The sequence below is a fragment of the Simochromis diagramma genome, unplaced genomic scaffold (assembly GCF_900408965.1).
Source record: "Simochromis diagramma unplaced genomic scaffold, fSimDia1.1 OVJJ01000646.1, whole genome shotgun sequence".
NCBI classification, from domain to species: Eukaryota; Metazoa; Chordata; class Actinopteri; order Cichliformes; family Cichlidae; genus Simochromis; species Simochromis diagramma.
The window spans coordinates 7,876,081-7,887,531 of record NW_024387279.1 but is presented as its reverse complement, the minus strand read 5'-3'; the positions used below and the strand labels follow the sequence as shown (position 1 = coordinate 7,887,531).

At 38.5% G+C, this 11,451-nt stretch overlaps 1 protein-coding gene across 1 annotated transcript; it reads left to right on the top strand.

Moving 5' to 3' along the window:
* The first annotated feature begins 1,754 nt into the window (after positions 1–1,754).
* kbtbd8 (kelch repeat and BTB (POZ) domain containing 8) lies at positions 1,755–11,369 on the top strand. Its single transcript, XM_040003155.1, has 5 exons — positions 1,755–1,770; positions 6,027–6,234; positions 6,447–6,753; positions 7,246–8,065; positions 8,233–11,369. The coding sequence occupies exons 1-5, from the start codon at positions 1,755–1,757 to the stop codon at positions 8,694–8,696; spliced, it is 1,815 nt and encodes a 604-aa protein (XP_039859089.1). The 3' UTR covers positions 8,697–11,369.
* Positions 11,370–11,451: the final 82 nt, after the last annotated feature.

The following is an 11,451-nucleotide window of genomic DNA, read 5'->3' as shown; positions in this document are numbered from 1 at the left end:
GTTACAGCAACTATACATTTAGTTAGAAACTGCACAGAAAGACAGTTTGTGTGTGTGTTTTTTTATATTTGTTTACCTGTTTGAAATCTGCATTTGAAATCAATGAAAGATTATTCGTATCACAAAGTAGAATTTGCAATCAATTTTTGACTTTTAAATATCCTTTAAGTATCCAGGTAAGAGGACAAAGAGGGCAGCAGAAACTGCAACAAATATAACATCACAGCTCTATAAACATATTTTAAGTGGCCACAAAGGACTGGATTAGATTGATTAGGTATCAAACACAGAGTAGGTGCTATGCTGCAGATCATAAGGGAACTTGCAAAACAGGACATTTCTTTATTTTATAGTTACCATATCACAAATCCTGATAACTGGTGATAGATACACCAGAAATTGTCTTCTCTGTGTTATTGTTCCCTCTGTTCAGATTCAAATCAATTTGAAGGTGTGCAGTGACATGAAATAATAATTGCCCACAAATGTCTTTAATCTACAGTAATAAACATGTAATGAAAATGTAAGGAGTAGAAAGGAGATATTTGTGTAAAAACGAAGGAAGTAAAAAGCTGGTCAGAAACAAACCTTATGTTAAGTACAGATACTGCTCTGTACAGTAACAAAGTATTTGTACTTTTAACTGTAATTGTAAGGTACAGCTAAAAGGTGTATTGTAAGGTAAGATAATGTATTTTACATAGGGTTGCATGTGAGGTGCAAGGGATTATCTACTAACAAAGTCGTGTGGCCCCCATCACTGACATGCAATTTAACAGCAGATTTACTGTTTATTAAGACAATAAAGGTAATGCAACATTGGATTGTAGGGTGTTTCATTGGTGTTTAGACTTTTTCCCCAAGATATTGAAGTACTAGAAACAGATCATATGTCTAGAATTAGGCATGCAGTCACAATGAATGTTGATTAACCTTCAAAATATACGCTGTCACGCTGATTTGAACATTTGCCTCCTATGGCATATGTTACTACAAGATCTGCATTGGAACATAACATAAATGTGTCCATCCTGCTGGCTAAATGCAAGGATGCCACAATCCACAAAACATCTTGGTTATGGCTCTTAACATGTGTCACCACATGGTTGTCAAGAATGTGGAGTCTTTTGCCTACACTTGTTATAGTAAAATGCATTATTATCTTTGCTATTTAAAAAAATATTTTCCAGCAATATTAATCTATGTCGATATAATATAATTGATGCGTACAATATTTTTATATGGCATGCAATGTTTTTTCTTATTATATTACACTGAAAAAATACTCATCTATTTTTTCAGCGTTCATGTTGCACTATTTATATGAAGTCTAAATAGCTTTCATTTCCGCGCTATAAATCAATAACAGCACTCTTCTGCAAACCAAAAAAGCATGTTGTACATTGTAGAATAAGACGCTACTGTAATGTGTTTATCCCCATGTGCAGTTAGCCTTTTGCCTGCAGGTGAACTTATGTCTACCTCCACTGTTCCCACCAAGATATGAAAACAACCTCTGCTTTGGATGCACCTGTTTAGATACTGCTGATTTGACTTCTTTTGGTTCGCTCTAACCGAGTGCCCTGTGTGTAATTTATCCATGCAGTATTAACTTTTTCCTATTTCAGAAAAAAGGAAAATGATTGGCTCTGAGATCCGTTCTCCTCTTGCGATTGGCTGTTCCTTGTTTCCGGGGCTCCGCTCTGCACTCATTTGACGTTTCTGTCGGTCTGCTCTGAGACAGACTGGAGAGAATGGCTGCCAGTGGAGGTTAGCAAAATCTTCATTGTTTTGTGTACTTAAATATTGCTTTTTAAAGTTAGAATATGTAAGTTTATGTGTTCACCAGGCGTAGCTTTACAGATTAAACGAAGGGGTCTTGACATGTTGCAGTTTCATTAAATAAGGTCAGGTTCTAAACGACTCCTCAAAACTGTTGGCTGTCGTTAGCCCGGCTATGTAGCTAACGTTAGCTGTGTGGCTAACTTTCGGCCGGTTAGCTCGCTGCCACAGCTGACTGTGTAAACACTTGTTTATGACAAGAGACAAAGGTTAGACAAGTTGTAGTAATGGCTATAGTCATCAAACGAATACACTAGACATTGCGCTACACACTCTTATGCTTCTATAAGGTGAAGACGTCAACACTTAAAACACTTCAGATTTTTGTCGCCATTTATATCTCGCAATGTTGTGTCAAAGAAAGCTTTGCTAGCATTAGCTTGGTGTCTAGCTGTCTGCTAAAAGTTAAGCTTGCTCCTCAACTAGCTAAGCCAACCGCAAGCATTACTGTATTTTATGAAACACAAGCATTCAGGCGAAGTTGTGTACAGCGTCGCTCTTCATTAGTGTCTATTCTTCAAGTTTGTTTTCAGTCTTATTAGCTAACCAGACCGTTACTGCAGGCACAGGGCAGCGATGAGAGATGTTAGCAAGCTAGCTACCACCTGGTGTGATAGTAGTTTTCTATTTACCCACCGAGAGTCTTTGTCCTGTCAGCATTGCACAACCCGAGACATTTGTTGTAAGTTTGTATACCGTATAAGTCAAAGTGAAGCTTTACAGCAGTCATAAAGTTGGTGTGCCACTTTTAGAACTTGATATAACACATGTGATAAGAAAGACGTTCACTTTGTGCACGCTTATAAGGGCAGCACTGCTGTACTCACGAGTTTCTAGGCTCATGTATTGTCCTGCTGCTTTCATTCAGTATAAGAGAAAGGGAACAATCTCTCGGTACAAGTTTAGAAACAAGCAAATATAGCGCAGGAAATAGTTCTATTTATACAGCTGTATCAGTCATTATATCTGGACCTTTAATCCAGGTGGCATACATCCTTAAAATTTGGTCATCAGGTTTTCACACACTCCACACTTTATTTATGTTATTACACTATAAAAAGAATATGTGTGGCTCCATAGTATAGTGGTTTAGAGATTTACCTAACAAAAACTATCCCACAGTTTTGCTGTTTTTTGTATTTTCATTTATGGAACAACTGCAATGTTCAAGCTTTATTCAGTTGACATTTTTTTTTAAATAATATGTAATTAATGTTTGTATAAAGATGTATTGGTTCATATTTATACTAATATGAATGTGGGTCAAGTATATGCATGTATATGAGGGTACCACAATGATGATCCTGCTAAATTGGCAATGTTGAACATGGGGTACGCATAAGCATGTGCATACTTCTTTGTACTCCAGTTTGGGCTTTGATTAATTTTTATTTCATGTAATGCACATTTCTTTGTCATTTGAGTTTATTTCCTTATATATTTGAATGTCTTTAAAATCCAAAATAAAAATGTATATCATATCATGTATATCATAGCACAAGTAAAAGATCCTCAGTTTAATCCCAGAAGGAGGCATAAATCCCCTTGGGGGCCGGAAGGGCATCCAGCTTAGAAACATGCGAAGCTACCCGCTTTGGTGGCCCCCTGTGACAAGGGAGCAGCTGGAAATTGCTTTATAATATAAAATAATTAGAAGGTTTTGTATTTCTTTTGAAGATTTTTATGTTAGAAAAGTAACAATATTTGCCTACAATGTCTAAAATAATCTCCAAGTAAGTGCTGCTTAAAAGTTTGTGAAACATAGGGATTGAGTAAAATCACAAAAACTCTTGTATTTACACTGTAGTCATCTACACTAAGGAAATTCAGATATTTTGAAATCTCTTAGGCAGTGGGTTAGAGGCTGTGTGCTTTATAGAGTAGTTATGATACTAGAAATTCAAACTCAATAGCACTGTCTAAGAAAATCCCATCTTCAATGCCAGTGGAGAAAGAAAATGAAATGAAAAAACTGACAACAATACAAACTGTAACATCAATGATAACACTGTTTCTATATTATTGGACTTAGTGCAAAAAACCCACAATAAAATATGACAGATATTTTAAGATTGTCTGAAATTGTGCTTTGCTTCTTTTGACTTGGCACTATATTTTTGTTGCTGATCAAGTAGAGTTAGTCTGCTAGGTTCTAACTGCTGCTGTTGCTGTCTAGCTGCAGGAACAGTTCAAACACTTCACACTGCCTATATACACTTTATATAGACACCTTTAACTAACACTGCCTATTATAACATTACACATGAGCAGGACTGATTACATTTGCTGGTTACCTGCTACATTAATGTTATCTTTTTATTATTAGTCATATTGGCTAGCCATTACCTTAATGATAACTTAATGCACAGCTAGTGCCTTTCTTATGTAAATGCTAATAGTTAGTGGTGATGTGTGTGGCTACAAGGTTAATATTCATGATAAATGTTTAATACTTTGATGTTGTTGATGGGAACTTAAATTACCTCTTAACATTTATCTTAAGAGATGTTCAGTGTTGTGAAGATTAAACTACTGTTCATGTTAGGGATGTCCCGATCATGTTTTTTTGCCATCGAGTCAGAGTCCGAGTCATTTGATTTTGAGTGTCTACCTATACCGAGTCCCGATCCGATACTTCTATAATACATAAAAAAAAGAATAAAGAAGAGCGAACAAACAGATCCTGGATGTTCCTCATTTTTTTTATTTAATTCACCTTATTTTAACATTTAACAACTCTGTTAACAAACACAGCACTTTTGTGAGGTAGCTTGAACAATCAAGTAATAAATAAAATAAATTCTTCACTTATGGACTTTAGTGCAACAGTAAATATTAAAAAAAGTCTAATATAAAAACAAATAGCACCTCAACTTAAAATATCCGGCAGGCATGTAAACAAATAAAAAAAAAAAAAAGATCCACAGTGTTTGCAAAGCCAGTAATGTGCTTTTAGGAACTGCACTCCTAACTCTTACTGTCATCACAGTAGTAAGTTTCGCAGAAAAAAAAAGTATGTTTCTCTTAATGAAAACTAATATCTCTACCTTGTCAGGTTTGAGCCTGTTTCTGTTCTCATCAAGGACATTTTGCAACGGCACTAAAAAGGCTCTCACTGTCCACAGAGCTAAAGGGGGCATGAGATACTGGGTTGCAACTGGGTCGATACTGGGAAGCTGATTAGCATGTTCTTTCCAGTACTGAAGTGGGTCGCTTTTCCAGCATATCCCAATGACAGTGTTGTCGCACTTTTCCCCGACCGCAGACACATCGCGTTTTCATGTGTTACTGCATGAGGGAAGCATGGCGCTATCGGCACTGTTGTTAAAATTGTGTGTCAGCTGGATGGGCTGAAGACGGTACTGTTGGTATTGATGCTCTTCCAAATGACTATATAGCAGTTAAGTATTAAAAATGCACATTGTATAAACTGAATAGGCAAACGGTACAGAGCTCTACACTGGCAGCTAAACAAAAACTTCAGAAGAATTGGTAGCTCCAGATCAGAAGCTGTGGCTGCTATTGTCAGGTATGTTAACATCATATTTAAGTCCTTTCTTCTGTAATAATCTATTAATTTTTAATTTAAAAAATGTTTCTACATAAATGAGTGTTTAAACCAGAGCACTGTTGACTATGTACACTGTATTACTGTTTAAAGAATTTAGTAATTATCATTATTATGTGATTATGTGTGGTTTTGCAACCTGTTTACAACTCTCCTGATCTTGTGTCCCCAGGTAACCTCAGGTACCTGTCATTAGACATCCTCTGGACCTGACCTGACCTATGTCTTATGCTAACTCAGTCAAAGGGATCTGGGTTTTTTTTCTTTTCTGATTCATTCTCAAAATTGACACTTTGCATTCGTCAAAACAACTAAAGATACTGAGATTAAAGTGCTTTAAATACTCATACCTCGTGCACTGTCTTTATTCTTCTCTTACAGTATATTTTGTTGGCATACTGCATGTGATATTCGTTTGTAGCAAACTAGAGCTTGCATATCTAGAGTGTCTGTGAGGCAGTTTTTTTTCTGCAGCATTTTCTTAATTTTTGGGGCTCTTTGGTATATACATGAAGCATTTTGTGTTTCCATGTCAGTTATACATGTGTTTAGAGTTGACTGAAAAAATTAAAGTGAGATGATAATAATATTTTTTTCTGTTTCTGCTCTTGTTCAGAGGTAGGGAAGCTGTTACAAGTACAAAATGGGACGCTTCCAATCACCAACTACAATGGGGTAGATGCTGTTCATGCTTGTAACATCCTGCAGCAGCTCAAAGTCTTGTACGATGAAGCACAGCTCACAGACATTGTTGTAGAAGTGGACCATGGCAAGACTTTCTCATGCCACAGAAATGTTCTTGCTGCAATCAGCCCATATTTTAGGTAGGAAATTCAGCACTGCATATGTGCCTATGTCCTTCATTTGTACGTGTTTGTTTACAAATATTTATTAGTTGCTTTCTTTCTTGGTTTCACTGTCATTTTGACTAGAGGTTGTCTAGAAAATACGATTTTCTGATAAACTTTCTCAGTTTTTAAGATGAGAATTTATAATAATCATAAAACAATTTGTGTTTTTTCAAATGTTCCTCTAGGTCCATGTTCACCAGTGGCCTTACAGAGAGCAGTCAGCGTGAGGTTCGAATTGTTGGCGTGGAATCTGAATCCATGCACCTTGTCCTAGATTATGCCTACACGTCCAGGGTCTCGCTCTCTGAGTCTAATGTCCAGGCCCTATTCACTGCAGCCAGCATTTTCCAGATTCCTGCCCTGCAGGACCAGTGTGCCCAGTTCATGATCAGCCGACTTGACCCTCAGAACTGTATAGGAGTCTTTATGTTTGCTGATGCATATGGGCACCAGGAACTGAGGGAACGCTCACAGGATTATATCCGCAAGAAGGTCAGTTGAACATAAGCCTAAATTGGTTATTAACCGTTACTTTTGGACTGCGATGTAATGAATGCCTTCAGCTATTTTATACCACAATTTTTAGACATGTTGTGGTATCTACTTTTGTGGTTCTGCTTTCTTTATGACCAGGACATTTGGCTGCCAAAAAACTAAGGATGTACTGAGTGTTAAATTTCTTGGTTGGTACTAATATGTAATGATAATTTGGTAGACGACTGATATAATTTTTAAATTTCTTTTTGTGTTTATGGCTTTTTCTACTTTTATGTATTCCTTGTTTAGTGGCCAGGGGAATTGATAAATAATTTAGAGTACTGTTTTATAGTCTTTCAGGTCTTCATCAAGAGCTTAAAGACTTAATGTGACACAGTTCCTGCTTTTGGCAAATGTCTTATTTTTGTTGGAACAGTGGCAGTCAACAACATTGACATCGAACTTTGTAATGTCTGAACTGAAACTCTAAAACTTCTTTTGTTTTAGTTCTTGTGTGTATCACGGGAGCAAGAGTTCCTCCAGATGACCAAGGAGCAGTTGGTCAGCATTTTGAATAATGATGACCTCAATGTGGAAAAGGAAGAGCATGTCTATGAGAGCATTGTCCGCTGGCTAGAGCATGATCTGTCTGGCCGTGAAACTCATCTAGCTGAGGTTTTTTCCCAGTGTATCCGTCTGCCCTTGCTGGATGAGGCCTTTCTCAATCGGATACCTCCCCCCTTTGCTTGCGCCCTCTCCCTTTCAACAGACTCTGCTGAGGCCAAAGCTCGCCTCACTGGCACAAATGGTTGTCCACAGCGCCTGGGTATGACTGCTTCTGAGATGGTCATCTGCTTTGATGCTGCTCATAAACACTCAGGTAAGAAGCAGACGGTGCCTTGTCTGGACACGGCCACAGGAAGGGTGTTCAAACTCTGCAAACCACCTAATGATCTCCGGGAGGTTGGCATCTTGGTGTCCCCAGAAAATGACATCTACATTGCTGGTGGGTACCGTCCGAGTAACAGCGAGGTGTCCATAGACCATCGAGCAGAGAGTGACTTCTGGCAGTACGAGCATGCAGGCAACCGATGGCTTCCACGTGCACCTCTTCTGAGAGCCCGAATTGGATGCAGGCTTGTGCACTGCTGCGGGAAGCTGTATGCACTGGGAGGCCGTGTTTATGAAGGTGATGGGCGAAATGCACTAAAATCAGTAGAGTGCTATGATGCCAGAGACAACTGTTGGACTGCAGTCAGTCCAATGCCAGTGGCCATGGAGTTTCACAGTGCTGTAGAGTACAAAGACCGTATCTACGTCCTCCAAGGTGAGTCTTTCTGTGCTCAGGGGAACTTATGCAATTATGTTTTTTTGTTTGTTTGTTTTTATCTGTACAAAATATGTAAATAAAGTGATATTAATACAACAGACATACTGCATATGAAAACCATTTAAATGCATCTGATCATAACTCTGTCTCTTTGTTTCGCACAGGTGAATATTTCTTCTGCTATGATCCCCGTAAGGACTATTGGAGTCATCTGGCGCCAATGAGTGTCCCTCGGAGTCAGGGTCTGGCTGCCTTGTATAAAAACTGCATCTACTACATAGCTGGGATCTGCAGAAACCACCAGCGTACTTTTACTGTGGAAGTCTACGACATTGAGAAGAACACATGGAGCCGCAAGAAAGATCTACCCTTTGACCAAGCCACAAGCCCGTATATCAAGGCCATGCTGCTGCAAGGCAAGCTACACCTGTTTGTACGAGCTACACAAGTCATGGTGGAGGAGCATGTGTTTCGCACTAGCAGGAAGAACTCCCTTTACCAGTATGACGATGAGGCAGACGTATGGACCAAAGTCTATGAGACACCCGATCGCCTCTGGGATTTGGGCCGCCATTTTGAATGCGTGGTGGCCAAACTTTATCCACAGTGTCTCCAGAAAGTGCTTTGAGGTATCTGAATTTTGTGGACCCCATCTCTGAGGCAGAGGGGGGATAGTGTGGTCCTGCCTGCCTTGTGCCTGGTGTTACCTTGGGTTTGCACCACATGCACCATTTTTGGTTAAGTCTTAAGTTGTTCAACTTCTGGTTTAACATGATCAAAATGGGGGTGCTTTTAAAGATTGCAGTATTTTTTTTATATTTCTTTTTCAAGAAAGCACCAACTACCCACACTGAGGCTTGTTTAACAAAACCGTACAATGACTCATAAGTGCAATTATACTATTTTTTTTTTTTGCTTGTTGTCGAGCCATGTTGTTCTATTTTTGTGTTAGGTGCATAAATACACCAGTCAGCCACAACGTTAAAACCCCTGAGTTGCAGGGTGGGGCCTCTGTGGATTGGGTTGTATTAGTGCTATCTGTAAATGGTTTTACTGTTGTGGCTGATTAATGTGTGTATGAATTTTTACAAATGATAAGCATGGAACTGAGGGTGTTGCCTCTGGAGATATGGATGCTATGTGTCAGCATAAAGTGAAACTCTATATAGATATAGAAATATACAAATAGTCATATAAACTATATATTCATACGGGTAAGATGAGTACCTTAGGTCATTAGTAGATTGCTGGCTCTGAGGTTTGTGTGGATTTTTTTCCTGTTCTGCGTTTATGCCTCTCTTCAGTTTATTTCATATGCAAGTTTTAATTTGAAGTGTGCTTGAGATTGACATTAGTGTTTTTAAAGGTTGAAAGTTAAATGGTAACTTTTTATTGCCCACTCTTCCTCCACAGGTGTCAGTGTGTCAAACATACACTATGTGCGGCTTCCAGACTTTTTTTTTTTCCTGCTTTGAGTTGGCATCCATTAAGTGAAATGTTAGAATATTCACTCTCCACATTGGAGAAACAAGGACGGAGTCAAATTTGTTGCAACACTAAGTGGCTCATTCAGACCAACAGGTTTACCTCAGAAACTTCAGAGATTTTTGATTAGGAGCAAAGGGACATTTCAGGCCGTTGTGTTGATATAAACAAGTGTTTGCTCTGAGTTTGAGCTCTGAGTTTGTTCTTTGACACCGGGTGATTAAACGCTTGAAAAAAAGGGTTCCAATAGCCTTCCTCGTAATGCCAAAAGAGCATTTGAGGTCTTACTATAGTTGTCGTGGAAGTTGGAAACGGATTTTGTGGTAGCAATAAATCATGGAACTGTGATTAGGCTATATTACATTGTATTACCTTATTAAAAGTGCATTAATTGTTTTGTGTGCTCGTCTCTGCTAGCGAAGATCAGTAGTACCCATAACGATTGTTTGGCTGTTGGCTGAAGTGATGCGGATTTTTCGTGGAGATCTTTTGTGATGCCAATGTGCCTGCAGCTAGAAAAAAAGGGGCATCAGAATCAAAAACTGTTCCTCCTGATGAAGAATATCTGAAAAGTCTTACTCAGCGTTGCACTGAATAACTCGCCACTTCAGCGGTCCTTAACTGCAAACTTTACGAAGCACCCTCGTAAAGCTATGAATCCGTCTTTACACGTCGTCACAGAGAGGATACAAACTTTTGGTGCTGGTGCTTTTTTTCTGTTTTTTTTTTTTTTTTTTTTTTTTTTTTGACAATCTTGTACAGAAGAACGCCACCACTGGAGGGCGTTTGCTGTCAAAGTGTGACATTTTTAGTGCCGTCAGTTTCCTCACGCAGGTTCCTGTTTCATCGTTGCACTACACATTTCTTGTGTATTTTATCTAAGCAAGGAGTGCCCTCCTATTAAGTGAAAACATTTTAGCAACCATATAGCAATCATCTTAAGAGATTTACATTGGCATTTAATACAGGAAAAGTCGCATTCATTAAGGACTTGAGGATATAATTAACTTCTCCGAGAGAAGATTCACTGTTGACTGACTTTAACCTGATTTCTAGTCAACCCAGCTTGAACAATGTTTCCCACGAAAAAGGGTCAGAGTGGGTCTGGGCTTCACTCGACTGTCCACAGACAGCCATTTGCGAACCAGGAACGGAGAACTCTCAGGATTTCTACTGATACCCAGTACTGTATTTAAGTTGTTTTTGTTATGTGTAATATACTGTACTATAGATTTGCTGTACTTGCACAGTTTTTTAAAGTTATCTTCAGTTTCTTTTATAACTTGAAAAATAGATGTGATTTCTTTTTGTTGTCTCTAGTGGCTGTTTTGTTTTTTCTTTACATAATTATCTGTTTAGTTATAATAGAGTAATCCTGTTCTGTTGAGGGGGAAAAAAAAATTACCCGCACGAGTGATATATTTTGATTTGCCCCCCCCCCCCCACCCCCCCCACCCCCCCCACCCCCACCCCACCCCGTAGTACAGTAGTATCTTTGTAACATCTCACTGAAACTAAGCATTACAGTTGAAGTAACTGCATTGTTACAACATATTTCAAACACCAGTCATGTAATACACAAAGCTATAAAACCTGCTTTCTCCTAAGAGTTGGCTGCCCTGTGCGGCCAAACACAGCTCGTTCTGGTCATCTTCATGCATCACCTATGGGTGCTATTCCATTGTGTCTTTTTAATCCATTTATTTTTCTGTTGGTTTTTTTTGGTTTTTTTGGGTTTCAGGTTATAGTGGTTGTTGAGCTCAACTGTGAAATTCACCTTGCACATAATTTGAAAATAAAACTATTAAAAGTGAAATGTTTTATTTTTATTCTGTTTATTTTTAACTTTCAAGTGACTGAGGCCTTTGGACCTCAATTGTATATTGTTGTGTTCCACT